This window comes from Clupea harengus, chromosome 13 (assembly GCF_900700415.2).
Source record: "Clupea harengus chromosome 13, Ch_v2.0.2, whole genome shotgun sequence".
In the NCBI taxonomy this organism is placed as follows: Eukaryota; Metazoa; Chordata; class Actinopteri; order Clupeiformes; family Clupeidae; genus Clupea; species Clupea harengus.
The window spans coordinates 12,334,759-12,357,515 of NC_045164.1; the positions used below are offsets into that span (position 1 = coordinate 12,334,759).

General features: G+C 44.2%; 1 protein-coding gene across 1 annotated transcript in view; it reads left to right on the top strand.

Annotated features, from left to right (window-relative positions):
- LOC105911573 (protein bicaudal C homolog 1-like) overlaps nt 1-22,757 on the top strand; it is a 39,100-nt gene that overhangs the window by 3,199 nt on the left and 13,144 nt on the right. Inside the window, exons 2-8 of the mRNA XM_031579323.1 lie at nt 3,998-4,067; nt 10,158-10,237; nt 11,030-11,188; nt 12,469-12,522; nt 17,739-17,921; nt 19,582-19,839; nt 22,321-22,446. Of these exons, the coding sequence (XP_031435183.1) occupies nt 3,998-4,067; nt 10,158-10,237; nt 11,030-11,188; nt 12,469-12,522; nt 17,739-17,921; nt 19,582-19,839; nt 22,321-22,446 (930 nt within the window). The remainder of the gene's footprint in view (nt 1-3,997; nt 4,068-10,157; nt 10,238-11,029; nt 11,189-12,468; nt 12,523-17,738; nt 17,922-19,581; nt 19,840-22,320; nt 22,447-22,757) is intronic.

Sequence of the window (22,757 nt, forward strand, 5' to 3'; positions counted from 1 at the left end):
TCCGGCAGAAATTGCTCGCATCTGCCGCGAGCGGCCAAAAACAGCAGCTGTGGGGAAAAGAGAAGACAGAAGTTCATGAATGCAGACTTATAAGAACAAAAGCTCGCTCGCTCGCTGCGCTGCACAGACCAGAGAGAATGACACTGATGGAGCTGCTGTTATACCTGGCCGCGCTCCCGTCGTCGAAACCCCTGGACGAAGGGCAGCCGCTCCCTGGCCCTGTGTTGTGTCTTCGTTCATGTGCCAACCTGATTATTTCCTCACCACTGGAGCGCTGCCACCTGAGAATTATACACTTCCTGACGGGCACGTTCTGGGGAAGATGGAAAGAGTGGATTGATTGTGTGTGTGTGTGTGTGTGTGTGTGTGTGTGTGTGTTTTGGTAGCTGACTCACACATAGCGTCACTGAAGTCTAGTGGAACCGTCTGAGTTGCACATATCAGTGGGTGTGGGGTGACGATGTTGTTGTTGAAGATGTTGATTGTTATGAGGGGGAATCTCATCACTTTTCTCTCATCCCAAGCCTCTGCTTATTCCTCTCAAAGGCATGTGAGTGTGTTTAAACCCCCCACAGAGAGAATCGGACAGGCATTCATACACACACACACACACACTCTCGCTCTACACCACACTGCTGTTTACAGGGAAAGGGCGTTTGTATTCTTCTGACTGAGACACTGAGGCACTGGTGACAGAAAACAGACCTACCTTCACAAACATCCCTCTCCCCCAAATTCTCTCTCCCACCCTCACCCACCCACAATCACATGTGCACACACACACACAATCTTTCTCTCCCACTCTCACACACCCACAATCACACACACAAACACACACACTCCCACTCCTACTCTTCATGCCCCTGAGACTGATAAAAGTGCAGAAAAGCGGAAAAATAAATTCTTTAATGACACCCAGAACAAAATGTTCCAGCAATGTGCGCTCCGACATGTGGCACTGGGGAGTTAATACATGCAGCATGCCGTCGACGTTTGTGAAAATGAGAAATGTCTTTCTCGTGTCTTCTGTTTGTGAATGTGTCTGTTTTTGTCTGCATGGGGGGGGGGGGATAATAGGGATCATAAAGCAGCACAGTCATCTTTTTGGACAGGTGTTTAGCAGCCATATAGAAATAATTTATAATTAATATATAATTATATATATATAATAATAATCAATTAAGACAATTCCTTTAGTGTCTACCCCACTTTTTTGTGTATATACAGTAGTTATGTGTTACACACATGCACAGGCACACACACACGCTCATAAACTCAAACTCAAACACAAACACGTAGAATCTACCAGAAAAATATGTGATCTTTGCAGAAAACGTTCTGGCTCCTGGTGAAGCTTTGTGCTTTATCCTGTTTTGGTAGAGTTTGGGCAGACTGAAAACAGCTCGGAGTGCTTTGGAGACTCAAGTGTTGAAAAGTCTTCAGAGGACTAGCTTCTGGCCTAAACATGCTCAAAACTCAAAACAATACGTGAGCTTGCATTTTAATCACAGGAAAGCAGTCCAGCACAAGCACGTGTGTGTGTGTGTGTGTGTGTGTGTGTGTGTGTGTGTGTGTGTGACTGAAAGAGAGAGGGGGGGAAGAAACAGAATCAGAGCATGAACATGCCATGATTAAGAGATTAAGACATTTGGTGAGCATGACTTATGTTCCACTGGACCATCACCACTCACTGTAGGCCAATCTCATAGTAGGAATGTCAGCGCTCCCAGCTGTGTGTGTGTGTCTGTGCGTGTGTGTGTGTGTGCCTGTGTGTGCGTGTGTGTGCGTCTGTGTGCGTGTGTGTGTGCGTGTGCGTGTGCGTGTGGGTGTGGGTGTGGGTGTGGGTGTGGGTGTGGGTGTGCACAGGTGGTAGGCTCTTTTTACTGGATGACATTTTTCATTAAGGAGAGACTCTGCAGCCTGTTCTATCTGAAGCCTGTGTGTGTGTGTGTGCGCCACTGGCATTCTACTGGGGAACTCCTCTGATGCTGGAGCATGCCATGTTGACACACAGCTACAGCCATACCAAACGCCACACCTGTGATCACTGTGACCAAGGAAAGCACAGATGGATTTAAAGGCACAGTCGGTGATTCGGTTTCATGAAAGACTGCTGATATTTGAGCTCAACAGCCAAACAAATTGCACCTCTCCCTTCCGTGGTTCTGAAGCGCCGTGTTGTTTGCCTGGGATTGTTTATGGCTCGGTCAGAGCCACTATCTTCGTTTCCCACCAAGAGCCAGGACTGTGTGTGAACACCAGAGTGTTTTTGAGCACAAACACTGGATGGACTGCTAGAGGACTGTCTGGAGCAATTTGCTGAATTTGACCAAAAGTGTTTGGGATTAGAATAGCTGACTACACCTTTAACTCCCTCCATCTTGTTCAGGGCTCGGCTATCTGCTCACCTACCTGTTGTTGCTGTGCAATCTCTCTCCCTTCCACTTTCCCCCCCCCCCTTTCTTCCTCTTCTCTTTCCCTTTCTTTTTCTCCCTCTTTCTTTGGCTCCCATTCTTTTTTTTCCCCTTCTTTCATTTCTTGCTCTCTTTCTCCCCCCGCTCTCATTACCTCTCGCTCTCTCCATACATCTGCTCTCGCTTACGTGGGCTATGCATGATCTGAGGCGTGTGTTCAGTGTGTTCAGTGTGTTCAGGCCGTCGCTGACAGTGTGTGTTGGGTGTGATGGTGCCAGCAGTAGAGCTCCTTTGCCAGTGACAGAGAATGGGAGCCAGCCTCCTGCATAGGGCCCTGGGCTCACTTCAGCTATTTGGACACATTTACCAGATCAAGCCTATCTGTAGTTCTACATATTTTACAGTCATGTTTGTGTGTGTGTGTGTGTGTGTGTGTGTGTGTGTGTGTGTGTGTGTGTGTGTGTGTGTGTGTGTGTGTGTGTGTGTGTGTGTGTGTGAGTACTGTACTGTGCATGAGTAACTAAGGTTATTGCATGACATCTGTGTGAACCAATGTATTTGTGTATACAACTGTCTTAGTCAATTTGTGTTTTTTGTCATATGCGTTGGAACAGAAACAGGAGTGTGTATGCACGTGTGAGCGTGTGTTTTGTGTGTGTATGTTTGTGTGTCTGTGTGTGTGAGAGAGAGAGAGAGAGAGAGAGAGAAGACTTCCTGTGATCCCGTGCTCCTGTGACGTGTGTTTGCGTGTGAATAAGTGCTGTGGTCAGGAGAACAGGAGGGTAGGTTTGGGAAACGGCTGAGGAGCTCCACATGGCTCAGGCTGATCTGATTATGTGACAGATTTCCCACTGAGAACACAGGAGAATTTCTCCACAGCACACAGCACAGCCCATAGAGACTCCATTCCACAGACCTGGACCAGCACAGAAAAGCACTCCTCTGTATGGATGCTTGAAGATCATTGACCAGACAATAATAACAGCGATTAAACTGTTAATGTCACTTAAATACTTATATTGCAATGGTTACTAATGGTTACATCAGTAATGTTAGTAATGTTAATTTGAACTACTGCTTCTACTCTTTTACACTTTTATCACTAGTAAATCTACATTTTCTGCTTTGTCTGCTACCTACTGCAAGCCCTATTACCATGACCAATACTACTACTGCCATTACTCTCCGAAAGAGTGGTATTATTACAGATGCTAATGCAAGTAGATGTATAATGTCATAATGCCATTGGTGGCCAAGGAGGTGAGGATGATTTTTTTTTAAATCATGTGTGCAAGCTATGGTTCAACTTCATGCACATAACTGTGCCAACAGAGGTATTTCTAGTGACACGTAATCCACTATTGAAAGGGTGTGTACATCTTTATTGATAGACTGTGTGTGTGTGTGTGGTTTTTTTTGTGTGTTTATGTGTCTTTGAAGCCTGTCTTTGCTTCCTGACCTAATCTGTTTGTGTTGTGAAGACATTGTGTGTTACCATCCCATCAATAGCGGATTCTCCCATGTCATTTTCATATTACTGTCTGATCCATGTTAATAGCATAAATTGTGTGTTTGTATTTCAGGTAATGGATGAGACAAACACACAGATTGCCTGGCCATCCAAACTCAAGATAGGAGCCAAGTCCAAAAAAGGTGAATGTAGTCCTCTCAGTGTTTGCCAAACTTGCCGTCTTTAACCCCTCTGATCTGTATGTGTGGAAAGGCATATGGAACTGAGGAATGAACAGGGTGATCTCTGAGAGTGTCAGTGTCTTTATAAGTGTGTGCGTGTGTGTGTGTGTGTGTGTGTGTGTGCGCGTGTGTGTGTGTGCGTGTGTGTGTGTGTGTGTGTGTGTGTGTGTGTGTGTGTGTGTGAGGTATGAGTATGTTATCCTTGAGATGTATTTTTTTCGTGCTCTGGAGGTGCCTGTCTTTGAGCGTATGTTTGGAAAGGTTGTTCCGAGAACAGTCTCTCTTTCTCTCTCTCTCTGACTCTCTCTCTCTCTCTGTCTTTCTGTGTGTGTGTGTGTGTGTGTGTGTGTGTGTGTGTGTGTGTGTGTGTAAGTGTGTGTGTGTGTTTTATGGGTGTCCTGTGTGATGTGACCCCTCATTCCTCCCCCTTTAGAGAGAGGGGCAGTGCATTGCCATCATGCCAGATGTGGAATCCAACAACATTACGTAACATCCTGACTATGGCCATGAAGAAAATCATGAGTTTTCAGAAAGAGAGAAATGGGGAGAAAGAGCAGAGATAGATTAAGAAAGGAAAAACTAATGGATGGGGAAAAGAAAGTGACATATATATAAGTTAAGAGAGGATAACTGTCAGAGAAAAAGAAGGTGTTAAAAATGGCATTTTTGGTCTAGTGAGTATGTTAGGGTATCATGAGGTAATGTTCCCATATGCTTGTGTTTACATACTTGATGTATGTAATTACTAGTGCTGTCAGTTTAACGCGTTATTAACGGCGTTAACGCAAACCCATTTTAACGCCGTAAATTTTTTTATCGCGAGATTAACGCGAATTTAAAAAAAAAAATTTTTTTTAGATAAACATTCTTTTTGGCCTCGCAAACTGTGTAGTAGGCTAACGTTACGGTTTGAGTGAATGATGAGCGCGATACGGCGAAATGGATAATAAAAAGCTTCTGAATGGAAAGTTTACTTTTAAAAGTTGTGTTGTGCAAAAGAAGCGAGCTTCACTGTTGTCTGAAAATGTCAACAGGCAGCTGGCTGAAAGCAAAGAAGTAGTAGGCTTACCTTTTATTGGTAACCTAACTGTTATGGTTCAATGTTTCTGAAATAAGAGGCCTGACTGCTATGTTCCCAGCAAACTTGAAAAAAAGAAAATATTAAGCCATGGTTTAACTGCACTATAGGCTGAGTCCTTGTTTACCTGAAATGTGCACTTTATAATTTTATTTTGTACCGCCCTGTTTGGCAATATTGGTTTTCAATAAAATAAAAAATTTGCATAAAACAAGCCAATCAACTTTTCCATGTTGATAAGAGCATTAAAATAAAAATAAAATGATGGAAAAAATAAATAAACGAAGGGACATTTAGAATAGATAAAAATGTGCGATTAATCGCGATTAATTTTGAGTTAACTATGACATAAATGCGATTAATCGCGATTAAATATTTTAATCGTTTGACAGCACTAGTAATTACACTTGACATGGCAACCATTAAAGAGACAATATGCAACAATTTGCCACCTTTTGAAGCATGCTTTTATAGGCAAGATGTATCATCTTCTAATTCATCTTGTCATGTGAAGAACAGATACACACACCTGTTGTTCCAACTAGCTGCCTAGGCTATGCAATATGCAGTTCTGTGGTCCGGGTGGACCAACCCACGAAAATGTAGAAAAGCTTTCACAGCACGACATCGCCAACTATATCGCCAAAAGACAAAAGTTAGCTATTGCTAGTTTTCAACCCCGAACTCCTTACTGCTGTTTTAAGTCTACATTCTTTATGGAACTCCAGACTGTGACACTGCCTGCAGTGAAGAGAGATTTTGAGTAGAGAGAGATTTCTGAAGGGTTAAAGAGTAAGGAATGAAAGAAGGGGAGAGAGAGAGAGAGAGAGCGCTAATCTCAGCTGTTGTCCATTCAGAAAAGCTGTTAGGCATCCAGAGGGAGTGAAGAGTTCATATCTTGAGTTCAAACACGCGATTAGTTGGCTCACAACCCCGAACATGTTGCGTAAACGCAGAACAAGGGGGAAAACATGTCCACCAATCACCAGCCTTTATCTTTTCTGTGACTAAACCATCTCACCCTTTATCACCAAAATGACAGACAGACAGACAGACAGACATGCATGCCGGAGCACACACAAATATTCACACAAATACTCACACCAAATTGCTTAGACAAACACAAACACACACACACACACACACACTTACATTTTGTACATCATGTTGGCGTTATCTTATATTATTTATTGCATATTGACCATTATACTTGTAACGTTCCTGTGAATCTGTACGTTCAGACAACATGGAACAGAAGAAAGCCACACAGAATCCCTCGACTGATAATCACCATGTGACTGCACACTCTAGCTGTTCCTATGAAAAGAATAAATCAAGCCGAAGGAAAGTGGTTATTCGAGAGCTATAGGCAAACGTGCCTTAACAGCATCATAAATCCATCACCATACTGTTGAACCTGCGAAACATACTCCAGAGCCTTTTTTTTACGGCCATTACAACGTGCAGGACTGGGAGGGCCTTTGAGCAGGTGTTATCTTGGTTGACAGGTGTGGACAGGGACTTGATGTACACGCCAGTCTTTTGTGTGCTTCCGTAGTCTCCCCATTCTTATGGTGTCAGTGGCCCAATCCCAAGCCCAAATATTTTTCCGATTTTTTTCCCCAACCCCTTGTTTTTGAGGGCCCCCTCGTTTCTGAGTCGCCCCTCAAAACAGAGGGGGGTAGTGGTTGAAAAATCCCCTGATGAAATAGGACGACCTTTCAAGACCTCTGCCTGCCTGCACTGCTTTAAGAGAAGCCGTGACAAGTGCAGCACTGTAGGCCACCATAGGCCATCAGAGGGAAACTGGGGGGACTGTCAGACACTAATCATCCTTAAAATGAAAGATTCTCATGTTAGCTGACATTGAGCATACTGATCACTAGCGTTTTTCTGTTATGTTTGCTAAAAAGAAAATGTATATAATGCATTGAAAGAATGTTAAGTAAGGGATAATGTATAGTCCGCCAGTCTGTATAGGAAAATAAATCCCGACAGGATGGACAGGACATGCTGCGGAGAAAAGGCTTATATTTGTGTTTCTTTACTCACTGGTGTATCTTTCTCAGAAGCTATTTCAGTGTTCAGTGTTCAGTGTCATTTTCGCCATTACTCAAATCTCTCTCTCTCTCTTCCTCTCCCTTTGTCTCATTCACATACACACACACACGCGCACACACACACTCGCACATACACGCACACATACACACATACACACACACACGCAGACAGAGAGAATTAATACGCCCTCACTAAAACAAATTAGTTTCAAGCTCTACTGCCAGCTGACAGCTTTTGGCCTTTAACATTTAAATATATTTTGGATTGGGTTTACATTTCAAAACAGAATGTGTAGCTGAGGTAGAAGTGTCTAGTCTGTCCTCCATCTCTCTTTCTGAGTTGTTTTCAGTTTCAATGTCCTCTTTTCTTCTCCAGAGTACCTTTCTCATGCTTTCCCTTCTGATGTTCAACCATAGTTTTTTTTCTCTCTTTCTTCTTCCTTTCTCCAACCTCCCAACCCTCTAAACTCTACTGGTGTTTGTGTCTTGACAGTTTAACCAATGCAAAACCAGCTGTACCACTCCCAGCATTTTTTTCCCTTCCTCTACCCTCTTTTCATTTCATTTTCTCCCTCCTTCTTTCTCTCTCTCTCTCTACCTTTCCCTCCCTCCCTCTCCCTCTCCCTCTCCCAGTCTGTCTTTCATCGAGTGGCTGGCCCAGATGTGAAGTTTGTGAAAGAGACGTTATGATCCAAAGGGCTCGTTTCATTCTGATGAACCCACCATGTCTGAGAGTGCTTTTCAACATTAGGACGGCAGCCATACTGGAAATGGTTCTTTTGTTGCCAAGGGTTTATTTTCTTTTAGTTGGAGTTCAAACGGTTCATTGTTGTCAGGGTCAACAACACCTCAGTTGAGGCAGCACTGGGCTCCCTCTTCACCATGTTGTCTCTCGTGTGTTCTCTTGTGTGCCTCCAGTGATGAATAGACACGTATCATAGACACATAGCAGTTTATCCTACAGTTTACTCATCATGAGATGTGCTAAGAATAGCTACCACTGTGAAGGGGTTTTACGCTGGAACACTGATGGATGAGTTACGTGGGCGTTTGCAAAAAACAACAGCAGGCCTATACGCTCTCGCAGGCATGCACGTGCACACACACTCACACTCACACACACAAGCACACGGACACACAAGCACGGACACTGTTAATGACTTCCATATGGTGGCTGATTTGGGCTGGGGGAGTCCTGGCGCCTCCTGCTGCAGTTACTCACGCACCAGAGGTGAAATCGGTAGCCCCTTTAGCACAGGTGTGTGTCTGTGTCTGTTTGTGTGGGCGTGTGTGTGTGTTTTGTGTTTGTGTGTTTTGTGTCTATTCAAAACATACTGCATCTGCTCCACAGTGCAAAGCCAAGGGGTACAGGTCACTGACCTCAATTATTGTCACTTTAGGGGGGGTGTGTGTGTGTGTGTGTGTGTGTCAGTTGTTGTCTTTCAAATCACTAACAGCATTACTGTGTGCACTAATGTGAGGAGGGGAGATGATAACAGAATGTGTAAGAAGGGAATAAAACAAACACAAGAATGACAAATGACCAGAATGTTTGCACTTCATACAATAACTTCATGCAGAGATGTAAAACATGATTGAGAGTTATGGGCCTTTTAATTTGTTTATAGGCAGAGTGTGTGTGTGTGTGTGTGTGTGTGTGTGTGTGAGTGTGTATTTTCAGAGCACAAACGATGGGAGGCCCACCAGGTACATTCATACGCCAGCTATTCATAGGCCATTAATGTAAATGTGAATTCCTTATGACCACTCATGCTTGGGGAATATGCTGGAAGGTGGAGAGTGAAGCCTTTAATGGGGGTTTTCTGGAAGGTGCACTTTCATGAAACCACTTCCTGGAAGTGCCCTCCCTAAATACCCATAACCCACTGGGGCCTGGTAGGATCACATGACTTCTGATAAACACCGACTGGGATATGCCTGTCTGCACAGCTGTCCCACAGGGTTGGCCTGCCCTATAGTAAGACTTCAACCCAGATTTCGTTGGGTCTGTTTTCTTAGTTATGTTGCACAGTGTGTATTTAACCCATATTTGTTGCTACACTGGCCTCCAGGTACAAGTAAGGGCCAGAGATCATGCTATACAGTACCTCTGCTTCCTGAAATAGATTGACAGTGTTTGCCTTAGGCTTTCTGAGAATGCAATATTAAACCGATATACCATGTGAAGGTGTGTGTGTGTGTGTGTGTGTGTGTGTGTGTGTGTGTGTGTGTGTGTGTGTGTGTGTGTGTGTGTGTGTGTGTGTGTGTGTGTGTGTGTGTGTGTGTGTGTGCATAGACATGGTTCAGGGGGAGAAATTGGCATGGCGTGAAGTAAAAATTAAGCAACTTTGACAGGGCATGGTGGCAGGCGCCAGACAAGCTGGTGTGATTTCAGAGACAGGATGTGAGGCAATGCTCTGACAAATTCAAAGACACAGCAACTGGCTTTGTGAGTTTCATTGTGGTTGTATGAAATGTGTGGATACCATAAGTACTCCATTTGTGTGTTTATGGGACGGCAAGGGAGAAAGAGAAGGATGATGAGAGAGAGAGAGAGAGAGACAGACAGACAGAGAGAGACAGAGACAGAGACAGAGACAGGGTACACTGAGGAAAAGTATGAACAGAGGCAAACTGAGGAAAGAGAAACGGATAAAACAACAGATGTAAAACTATTGTGTGAATGTCTTTTAGTTTGTAAAGTGGTTATGCGGTTGACTGTAATTGCTGAATGAGATGGTTGATTGATAAACTAAATGACTTTTAATGTTTCCTGGAGCGTTTTGTCTCATTCCGTCTCATTCCGTCTCATTCCAACGCCCCCGTTATAACACTGGGTGGGAAGGGTAGAGAACTATGCAGCTGTTCCTCTTACTCATTTTTACTTTTTTTTCTGTTTCTTTTTTCTTCTAGATCCTCACATCAAGGTCTGTGGAAAGAGAGACAGTGTGAAAGAAGCCAAAGAGAGAATCATGTCGGTGCTCGACACCAAGGTCAGTAAAAGAAAGCAAACCTGTGGTTTCCATGGCAACCGGCAGTATCCAAGCTTCACCACTTCTGTTCTCCCCCTCGCTGGAAAAATAGACCGTCATCTCTGTTCTTAATCATTTGCAACTCAGGGGCATTAAAAAGGGTTTAAAGGAGTGAAGTACAATGTAGTAGTCATTTTCTATCAGTTTTTTTTCTCTTCTTCACATCTCTTTTTTTCCCACTCCTGTCTTTCCCTCAGAGACATAACTTCCTGTTTGGCTTGTGGTGGCTCTGTGGTCTTGAGGTGGACATTTAAAAAATCTCCATTTGGTTATCCCTCCAGATGACTCCCCGCCATTAACAGACTATCAGTGTTAAAGTGTCCCGTGTGTACTCTGATGCTTGCCTACACTAATGCATTTCATGTAGAGTAGGGTAAGGGGTTAATTAGACACGACTGTGGGTCTGTGGAGTTGCAGTTCTGGAGTTCGGCTCCATGGTTCCACGTTGGCTGATGCTAATAGTGCAGCCGACCATGCCATGGCCGCGGCGATGCCAGCAAATCTGGTGTCCATTTAGTGAACATCTCGATCTGGCTTCAGCGTGGTATTTGGTGTTTATGGGACGAGACGGTGCAGATTTGACAAAATCCCGAAGATTTTAATCATAATCTAATCGGTGCCATGAAGGAGGATGTGAAAGTGGGTCAAAATACCCGCGTCTTTGAACAGCCACCCCAACAGTTGCTTTGTTTTCCTTTCCTGTGTCACTGGAAAGCTATTTGACCCCTAAACCTCTCACATTTGACCCCATAGAGTAACCGGGTTACCCTGAAGATGGACGTGTCCCACACTGAGCACTCTCATGTCATCGGAAAGGGTGGCAACAACATCAAGAAGGTGATGGAGGAGACGGGTTGCCACATTCACTTCCCCGACTCCAACCGCAACAACCAGGCCGAGAAGAGCAACCAGGTATGTTCCTGAATCAAAGTTGGTTCCAGTTCCAAATAATGCCCTTAAGGTTCTTTATTCTCCATTACTTCATAGAGTACATCTTTAAGGTGTTCCAAGTATGATTCAAAGGAAAAAAAAAACACATTCATCACTGCAGCTGAGATCTGAGAAGCTAAATATAGAATAGGGATGGTTTCACCATACTACTCATTTAGTGTACGAAATAAAGTAAGTATACTTATTTGGTATCCCCACTGGTGCCTTAGATGAAATGAAACCATCTGTCTGCATGGGCCAGGTTTGGTCTGTGGGGTTCTGGCTAGCTCTAACTGGCTCTTAGATAGCACTTTGGTAAGGATTAGGTGTTGAATGGCTCCAAAAAGAGTTCCTGCTCATCACAAACAACTGGCCCTCTATGCACACACGCTTCTCCGAACAACACCAGATGGAAAGCCAGGACTTTTCCGTACCAACTGGTCCCAACCACTTCGAGTGCTGATGACAATTGGCCAGGCTATTTGTGTGTGTGTGTGTGTGTGTGTGTGTGTGTGTGTGTGTGTGTCTGTGTCTGTGCCTGTGTCTGTGTCTGTGTCTGTCTGTGTCTGTGTCTGTGTCTGTGTCTGTGTCTGTGTCTGTGTCTGTGTCTGTGTCTGTGTCTGTGTGTGTGTGTTGGGCCAGGGTGCGGTTGAAGGGATTATTCTGAGATGCCGCGCTGAAAGGGTTGAAATCAGCGATGAGAAGAGGAACACTGTCTGTGCTGCGTCAGCACTGTTTAATGAGAGCAGTTTGTGTTTACAGATTTTTTTAACGCGCCTGCGTGTCCCATCGGAAATCTAGCTGTAGTGAACGTAAACACACAAAGGAGGTTTTGGTGGAAGTTTGAGAATTTTCTTTTAAAGTAATTACTGCAGTGTTTTCATTTCATCATGGAGAAAGAATGTGTGGCTGTTTTGCATTTATAGTCATTTCAGTATATTTAATGCGCTAAATGTACTAATTGTATTTCAGGATACTTATTGTACGAATTGTGTATATAAGAAGGAAAAAAATGTAACTCACACTCTGAAAGTATGTATGTGAAAGTGTGTTTTGGCTGAACATTCTCTTACACTGATGAATTCTCCTGAAAATATATCCTGAAAGTGGACCACTTGAGTAAACACGATAATCACTGCAGATTTATACTGTGTAAATCTAAAGGCTGATCTGTGCTACTGATGTTTTCCTAAAGCTTTATCAGTGCATTAATTCTCTCATTCTTTTTCCTCCTGTCTTCTTCCCTATCTGCCCATCTGTAGGTGTCTATAGCAGGCCAGCCGGCAGGAGTGGAGGCTGCCAGGGCCAAAATAAGGGTAAGTTTACCTGCAGCTCCACTACCAGAGGCAGAAGCCAGCTCCTCTATTTCCCACAAGAGGGGCAGTGAGAACTCAAGAAAACCACCTGCCTTTAGTCTCTGCCGTTCACACACTTCTTATGAAGGAAAGGGTGCCTTAGTTCATCCTCAGAGAAGAAAGCTTAAACGTTCCACCTTGAGTCGTACACGAGAACAAGGCTTTGCACAGACTCATTTGCTGAAGAGTGTCCTTTGCTGTGACCCTGGTGGCTACGGGTGTTCCAGAAGATTCTAAACAGAGGCCTTCATCAGATGCGTAACTGCTGTAGCTGTCCCCATAAAGTTTTCACCCAACTCCTCACTGGATAGTAATGCTTTCAGCAAGTAAAAAATGGCTCTGGGATTGGAGCGAATGGCTTCTCTGCACTCTCACACATAATTTAACACCACATAGAGCTCACCGTAACCGTGGCAATGACTCCCATCTGCTCGCCAGGCCAAATAACACAGAGTGAGTGTTTAGACAATTAGCCTTTTATTTCTCTTTTAAAACTCACGCTCTCTCTTTTCCTCTAATATATCAGCCCCATCAGCACAAGAGGTGGGGTTGATTTTGATGTTGTTTTAATAGTAATGTTTCCATATTTCCTGAAGTTAGATGTGAGTGACAGAACTAGGTTGTTCGTGTGTGTGTGTGTGTCTGCGTGTGTCTCTCTGTCTGTGTGTGTGTGTGTGTGTGTCACCGTGTGTGTGTGTCTGTGTGTGTGTGTGTGTGTCTTTGTGTGATGCTGTAAAATAAAACTCAGCGCCTTCAGGGTTAGTGCTGCTCTGTTTTAAAACAACTCACCTGGCTGTTTAAAAGATGTTTTTAAGAAAGAGAATCGCCGGTCAAAGCTGCTTTATTTGGTGTTTTCTCAGCCTGTCTGAAAAGGATCAAGGCAGAAGTTCAATCCCCATTTTCTCACCAAGGGAGCACTTAGACTTTCGAATATTTATTAGTCTTCAGGCTGTTTCATATATGATTCATCTTAACTCCTAATAAAAGCATTACTATCACAGTGAGTTATACGTGTATTACAGTAAGTTCACCCTCTAAAGGGGATATGGGAGAAACCCTACCGACATTATTTATAACATATAAAATCTGTATTAGTATTATACTGAGATGACTAATCATAAAAGTAATGTAACAGCCCTTTGGTGGTGCGTGGCGTGCATTTAAACATTATTCCACCCCTGGCAGCTTGCATTGCGTGTGAACTTCAGAGTTCATGCAATTCTATTTCTTGACCATCAAATCTAGAAATGGTTTAAACTATCTTTTTAAAATATCTTCCATTATTTGAGTTTATATTTAGTGGGTTTGATGCCATTGTTTTTCATTGCCTAGCACATGGTACTGCTAGTAAACAAAACGAACTAACAATGGCTTATTTATATGGAAGAGTTCTGCCCAGCAGGCCAAATTATATTTAAATTGGATTGAAATAAGGTGTTTGTCATTATTATGTTTTTATTACATTTTGACGTGACTGTCAATGGGTCACTTCCTGACCATAATGTAAATGCATTTGATAACGCTGTGCTGACCATAGAGACCGAAGGGCATTGGTCTTCTAAAAGGCTGTGGCACTCAGAGAGAGCATGAGGTCAGAGTGCGTCTGAGGTTTGACTAATGTTGTCACTGTCCTCTTACATAACCAGCTATTACATCAACCGTCAGATGTCAGCTTGTACTTTTGCCTCTGAATCTCCATGCCATCTGACGTCAAGTGTTTTTCTCCATTGGCGCATTGCAGCGACTGTCCTGGCTGTGAGTGTGTGTGTGGGTGTGTGTGTGCGTGAGTGTAGCTCTTCTCTAACATTGTTTTGAGTATGTGTACTCTGGCATCTTGTCAGACTTGCTGTTTGTGTTTGTGTGAGGCATGTTTTTGGAGCCACTCTTCATCAGGGGGTTTAGTGCAGAGCTTTGCGGGTCCTCTGTCACGGCGCAGTAAATCCACTCTATATTTGTGTGTGTGTGTGTGTGTGTGTGTGTGTGTGTGTGTGTGTGTGTGTGTGTGTGTGTGTGTGTGCATTCGTATGTGTGCTGTGTGTGTGTGTGTGTGTGTGTGTGTGTGTGTGTATATGCTAATGTGTGCATTCTTATGTGTGTTGTGTGTGTGTGTGTGTGTGTGTGTGTGTGTGTGTGTGGTTTTTTTTTATACATTTTTTTGATGGTATGTGTCCTCAATGCATCTGGGCTCTGTGAGTCTGCCCGTGCTCTGGAGCCTTAAGCCATGCTGTCAGGCCCACGACCAGAGAGCTCCCCTTCCTGAGTGCACACTCCTCAGGCCACAGAACCCACTGCAGCCGACCCACCAGCTCCACCAGCTCCACCATGTGCAGCCAGCCACAGGCAGCAGATCCCCACCGCCTGCAGGCCTGCGCCCCACTCTCCCCCTGGGGCCGGGGTCACTGGGAAGGCCAAGGTGGGGTTGGCTGACTGAAACCGGAGGAATGAGGTGGTCGTTTCATTTCATTTTCTTCTTTTTTTCCCCTCCATCCCCTTCTGGAAGTGAATTCCTTCCCGTGACCACTGGCACATGTCTAGGCCTCCGTCCAGCTTCCATCCTCAGGCTGCCTCTCCCATCCCTCGGTGTTCCTCTGCTCTTCTGGGTGGAGATGTGGAACTGCATGAGTATTTGTGTTGGTCCTCAGGGTTCTCCATTCCCAAGATGATTAGGACCACAGTAAAAACACATCCCTGCTGAGCAAAGGACCACAGAAAAACACAACTGTGCACTTCTTCTCTACTCTACTCTACTCTACTCTACTCTACTCTACTCTACTCTACTCTACTCTACTCTTCACTACTCTTCTCTACTCTGATGTTTCTTTGGGCTGATTGCTTTGCCAGAAGAAAAAAAGCCACGTTATTTTACAGTGTGCTTTCTTTCAGTGATGGTAAACCCATAAGAAGCAGTGGTTTTACAGAACAAAGATAGTTTTTCGAAATTATGCTTTTTGTTGCTACAAGCTTATCATGATTGGAAATAGATGGCCAAGCCACTGCTATGCTACTGTTTTGCTATGGTTCTAAATTAATAAGTACTAAAATGTTTTAAAGCAGAGTTACTTTCAGTTGGCTTTCTACCCCCTTTTTAACACACACAGAAAAATATTGAGGTTAAATTAATTTAGCTTTGAACTTCAGTAGTTATTAAAATAACTTTGCATTTTTGTTGTTGTTGTTTTGGTGAGTCGTGGCCACGATGACCACACTTGCAGACCTCTAGGAAACTCATGCTCATATTATATGACAAACTAATGTTGCCATTACTGCCGCCAGACTGCACTCCAGTCCTTCAGTACTGGAAAATCAAGCTCTAAATGTTTTTATTAAAGCAGTCTAAAAGAATGATCCTTCTTTCTTGGTCAAAAACACACTGAAAATCCTCAGGAAAAACGATTCATTAGAGAAAATCGAGGATACAATTGCAGTACAATCATAGTAAGCCGCAATGATCAAGGTTTTTTGTTGTAATATTATTGAATACACTCTTGCTAGGGGAGAGGTGCCTTGCGTGCCCCTGCCATCTTACTTGAAGGAGAATGAGGTAATGGACAGAGGGGATTTTCCACAGTCGCTGAAGCTTACTGGTGATGTCTCTCCCATATTTGCAAATTCAGAAGATTAAGCACACATATGTTCTAGCCTCAATGGACAGTATCCCAGGGATCTAAGGCTCCCAGCACATGTCTGAGAGTCTGTTCTTTTAATTAACAAGCTGTGTTAAGCGGGTCACTTCAGGTTATTCCCTTAGGATGTTTGTGCTTGGTATTTAAAGCATGTGTCTGAAATAGGGGAAAGGAAAGTGGATTTCCACACATGCACTTGCACATTGCACCTACTCTTTTTGTGGCTTTTCTGTGACCGTCTATTAAACCACATATTTGTTCAGTGACTGTAAATGTTATAAACTTTTGGTTATAAGATGTCCTAAAAAATCACTCTCTCTCACTTTCTCACTCACTCATTCTCATTCACACGCAGACATATACAGACACACTCACTCACTCACTCACTCTCTCTGTCTTACTCACTCTGTCTCTCTCTCATACACCATACACAGTCTTTCTTGTGCCTTCCTCTCGCTTTCTCTTTCTCTTTCCCTTTCCCCCTTTCTTTCATTTGCGGTATTAAGGAAACATGATCTTAATGTTAGCTGTGTGAACATATGGGTCTGATCACTGAGCATTTTTTGTCTGGTAATTTATACTGTTTGTAGTTCTCAGTCAAGCAAGAGTCCTGGCACCTCGCCTGTATTTCTGTGTGTGTGTGTGTGTGTGTGCGTGTGTATGTGTGTGCGTGTGTGTGTATGTGTGTGCGTGTGTGTGTGTATGTGTGTGCGTGTGTGCGTGTGTGTGTGTGTGTGTCTGTGTGCGCGTGTGTGTGTGTGTGTGGAGGAGTTGAGGAGACCAGAGAACACGAGAGGTCATTTTCATATTGAGGCATTTGTTGTTGTTTTTGTTGTTGTTGCTTTTGCTTGTTGTATTTGAAGGAAAGAAGGAGGGAATAAGCCAAAAGCTGTTATCCCCCCCCCCCCTCCCTTGAGGCCATTGTTATGAATAGCCACAGTAATGAATGGTGATTTGATAAGTTACTGGTGATAAGTTACTTCTAAGTTACTGGCACCATGTCCTTATGAATATTTATGTGTCTGCTGGCTGACCATGTCAAAATGATGTTTGTGTGTGTGGGTCTGTGTGTGTGTGTGTGTGTGTGTGTGTGTGTGTGTGTGTGTGTGTGTGTGTGTGTGTGTGTGTGTGTGTGTGTGTGTGTGTGTGTGTGTGTGTGTGAGAGAGAGAGTGTGCCTGCATGTGTGTGGGATTTTGAATTGTGGTTTAATGAAATCTGATTAGGTGTTGGATGTACTACCTGTACTGAATGGAGTTCCAGTGAAGGGTTGGTGCAGCTGTGAGTAGGTGAGCAGAGAGTGGCCAAGAGCTCCTTCCTCCTCCAGACTGCTGGGAACATTTAGCCTGTTCCCAGCACAGGAGCAACCCAAGATGTCAAAGATTGATTGTTCTCCTCTCTCTACTGCTCAAGACACAAGACACTCATTTATCTGTCTGTTCACTCTCTGGCTCTGTCTCTCTTACTCTCCGACTCATTCGCCCTCTATGCCTCTCTCTCTTCTACTCTCTCTCTCTCTCTCTCTCTCTCTCTCTCTCTCTCTCTCTCTCTCTCAGGAGCTGCTGCCTCTGGTGCTGATGTTTGAGTTACCTGCGTTGGTCCAGGCCGACCCCAGCTCCCCCACCCTGCAGCACCTGTGTCAGACCTACAGCTTCACCGTCTCCTTCAAGCCTCCGTCGCGCCTCTACGGGGCCACCGGGGTGGTGCGCGGATCCCAGAACAACGCCTCTGCTGTGCAGGTGAGCCACGCAGTTAGGCGGGGGGCGGGGGGGGGACGACGACTGGATCCATGGATGGATTCTGCACACCGGCGTGTATACACACTCACACATACAAAAAACATGGTTGAATTCACACAGAGAGAATCGGTAGCAAGCAGGTGGATTCATACACGGATCAGAGAATAAAGCATATTAGCACACATGCAACATATGTACATGATGTATACATGATTCCATTAAATGTAAAAGAAGATTTATATATATATATATATATATATATATATATATATATATATATATACTGTATATAATAATATACAGAATTAATAGTCAACAATAATGGAGAGGGATCCCTTCGGGCATACGAGCCTGGGTAAGGGAAGGGGTTGGGTGTGGGAGAGCCTCACACATAGACATGGATTCAGTGCACACACACACAACCTCACACATAGACATGGATTCAGTGCACACACACAACCTCACACATAGGTTGCGTCTCATATCGAGTACTTTACGAAGTACACTGCAATACAGGCGTAGTGCGCCATACGCACTTACATCTTTAGTGCGTTCCGTCGCTGATTAGTGTTGTCTAAAATGGAATACTTACGTTAACCATTTGACGGAAGTGACGGGCGCAAATCTACCAGCCTTTTACCCATAAATCTGTGCGCCAGCTCCCTCCGGCCAACTGGAAATTTTAAACAAAGATGGCGGACCAAATTCAGGGTACTTTCAGTGACCTGAATTCTGCTGGTTTTGTGAATGTGAACGCCCTACGCTCTGAAAGTCAGTGTTTGAAGTGCGCAAGTACGCGATTTGATACACAGCCATAGACATGGATTCAGTGCACATACACAACCTCACATAGATTAGAAATACACACAAAGAACAGTTATTTCTCCTTTTAGCCAGCATCCAATGAACATACACAGACTTGTATCCTGATTGATCACAAACACACACACACCAAACACACAATATACATTATGAGAGAAAACACACAAACACTCACACATGCACCAGTTCAAGCGTTCATGAAAATCCCTCTCTCTCTCTCTCTCATCAGTCCATATGGTTTGGAGGGGTTACTGGGCAAAGAGAAGGCAGAAACTAGGCCATGCTGTGGTCTGGCAGGAGTGCAGAGGGAAACTCTGCTTGACTGTGGTGTGTGCAGTAATGAAGGATAACGTGCCGCAGTCAGATATTTGATCGCCCCGACACACCAAAGACTGTATGTGTTTCTGTGATGCTCTTATAAGGGTGGTTTCCTGGGCATGGATTATTACAAAGAAGCCTTTTTATAATGGAGACTACCCATTCAAAAATGTGTAATCCCCGTCTGGGAAACCAGCCCAAAAGGTTTTTGCTTCGAGATTTTGCACAGTTGGATCATCGGGTTTGCCATTTCAACTGTTTTTCTGTGTGTGTGTGTGTGTGTTTGTTTCTGTGTGTGTGTGTGTGTGTTTCTGTGTGTGTGTTTCTGTGTGTGTGTGTGTGTGTGTTGCTTTGCATTTGTGTTTGTATCTGTGTGTGTGTGTCTTTCTCTGTGTGTGTTTTTGTGTGTGTGTGTGTGTGTGTGTGTGTGTGTGTGTGTCTTTCTCTGTGTGTGTGTGTATGTGTCTTTCTCTGTGTGTGTGTGCATGTGTGTGTGTGTGTGTGCGTGTGTGTGCATCAGAGAGGCATGGCCCTGCTCCTGGAGCACCTGGCGGGCTCGCTGGCGAGCGCGGTGGCGGTGAGCACCCAGCTGGACATCGCACCCCAGCACCACCTCTTCATGATGGGCCGCCACAGCAGCAACGTCAAGCACATCAGCCAGCGCACCGGCGCCCAGATCCACTTCCCGGACCCCAGCACGCCGCACACGCACCGCAAGTCCACCGTCTACATCCAGGGCTCCGTCGACGCCGTTTGCCTCGCCAGGCAGCACCTCATGGTACTGGGCACAAAAAACACCCAGACTGTGTAGGGGTGTGTGCATCTGAATGTGGAACTGTGTGTGTGTGTGTGTGTGTGTGACAGACAGACAGACAGACAGACAGACAGACAGACAGACAGACAGACAGACAGACAAAGACCATGTGTTTTTGTGTTTCAGAGTTGTGTGTGTGCGCGTGCGCGTGTGCGTGTGTCTGTATGACAGTGAGAGACAGACAGACGCACAGGAATACAGAAAGAGAGAGAGAAAGACCATGTGTGTTTGTATTTTGGGGACCATGAAACTATGTGTGTGTGTGTGTGTGTGTGTGTGTGTGTGTGTGTGTGTGTGTGTGAGACAGACAGACAGACAGACAGACAGACAGACAGACAGACAGACAGACAGACAGACAGACAGACAGACAGACAGACAGACAGACAGACAGACAGACAGACAGACAGACAGACAGACAGACAGACAGACAGACAGACAGACAGACAGAGAAGTAGACAAAGACCATGTGTTTTTGTGTTTCAGAGTTGTGTTGTGGGACCATGAAACTATGTGTGTGTGTGTGTGTGTGTGTGTGTGTGTGTGTGTGTGTGTGTGGGGGGGGGGGGGGGGTACTTTGTCTGTGTCGGGTAGGGTTTACAGCATGACAGTGCTGGCAAGGAGCCTGAATTCCTGGAGTGGTTTGGTCAACATGTTCCATAAATATCCTTACTTAACTGAACTCCTCATTCAACTCCTTTGAGCTGCGTGTCTAAGGGTCGCCTCACAGTAGAGTAGCATTGGTGGAATGCCTTACAGTGTAGCTACACCACAACTGTTAGTTCAACCCTACAACCACAACAGATAGTTGACCCATAGATATCTCTGTCTTGGTCTCCTTGTGCGAGGGTATCTAAATTGGGCTCTTTCCCAACTTAAAACACACTGGGTAATTGGTAGTTGAGACAACCTGATTGTTTGGTTCTATCAAGAGAACATGCATCTTCTTTCTAAACATCCTCTGCAGGAAAACAAAGTCATTATACTGTCAGAATTTCCACCCTCTGCAAGATTCCCTGCCTGTGTTATGTGGACCCTTAAATCAGAGACTAACATGACGCACAAAGGCACACGCACGCACACACACACACACACACACGCACACCCGCACATGCGCGCACACATACGCGCGCACACACACACAAACAGACAAAACACACAGACAGACAAGACACACAGGCACACAGACACAAACGCACACTCATGCACATCAAACACACACACACACACACACACACACATCCATCCTACAAGCAAACATGCACACCACCTGGTAAAAGACTGTGTCCACTACATGTCTTTTACCATCTGAATATTTAGTGCCTTCCCTTAAACCTTGGATAGTCTTAAAATTCTGTATGCTGTAAAGTACCTGCTTTCATTAAACCCCTAAAATAATTGATTGATTGATTGGTTAATTGAATCCCAAATCAATTTTGCAAATCTATTTTATCATTCATCACCAACTTTGTGAATATCTTCACAGTGTGGATAGACTTAATTTAATCAGTGGACACCACTTGTTCTTACTGAAGTAGAGGTTTGTTGTTGTTGAGGATGTTGTTATTGTTAAAGGTACTGCATAGGTGTAAACATTATTCTTTTAGCAAGAGCATTTGTATAGCCAAGCCTAAAACTAGCTTTGAATGCATTGTGTTGAAGAGAAACAATAACAGGGTTTTGGCAACCTAGCGATATATTCTTATATACTGTACAACGAGGAATTGAACTAAAAAATACTTCTCCCATTTTTTTTAACCCATGCCCCCCACGGACAAGGTGTATGAACAACAACAATAAATACAATAAGAATGAAATAAAGTAATAGATACAGAACAAAAATCAATCAACTCTAATCAGCACATTTAGGACAGCATGCAAGTGTGTGTGCTTTTCTAAATCACTGTTCTGTTGTTCCTCCCGGACATCTGAACCAATCAAATCAGACCTGTTGGGCACTGACACATGCACTCGTGGCTTCAGCAAAGAGAACTGGGGGCACAGTCATCTGCAGCACCTTTATATCCTCTGACTGCATTCTCAATTAGTAAACAGTGCTTTCAAGAAATGTTTATTTTGTCTGAAATTCAGTTCAGTTCAGAAATTCAGTAATTTTTTTTTATTTTGTCTGTAAACCTCCTGGGGTTGAGAAGGGGAGTTTTTTTGTGGTGTGTAAATGATTTTATAACTGCTGGGTCAAAATTACCCCAAGAAAACCTTTGTACCATGGTGGTGTATAGCTTTCATAGAAATATGAATAAAGGCAATGTTTCACTTTTATAAAGATGGGGTCACTCTAGGAAAAGTAATGAATATATTTTAGACGGTTTTAGAAAATATTATTTAGACGGTTTTGTCTGTTTTTACACATGTGGAGTGTCATTTTTTGTCCCTTAAGACAACACAAGGGTTAATCTTTGTTTATGTGTGTGTGTGTATGTAATACAGGGTTGTCTGCCGCTGGTGTTGATTTTTGATGTGAAGGAGGACGTGGAGCCGCAGTGTGTCAGTGCCCTCATGGAACAGTTGGACGTCTTCATCAGCATCAAACCCAAACCCAGACAACCAAGCAAGGTAATACACACGCACGCACGCTCGCACGCACGCACGCACGCATGCACGCATGCACGCACGCACGCACGCACGCACACACACACACACACACACACACATATACGCACACCCACACACACACACACACACACAGACAGATACGCGCACCCACAGCATTGACACACACATACACTAGCACACATGCAGATGCAATGCACATACACAAGCTCACATAAACAGGAAGGAGAGAGAAAGAACAGGAATCTCAGACTCTTTCCAACATCAATTTCAAGGGCTTTGTTTTGGATGACTCCTATTCCACCCAGTCACAC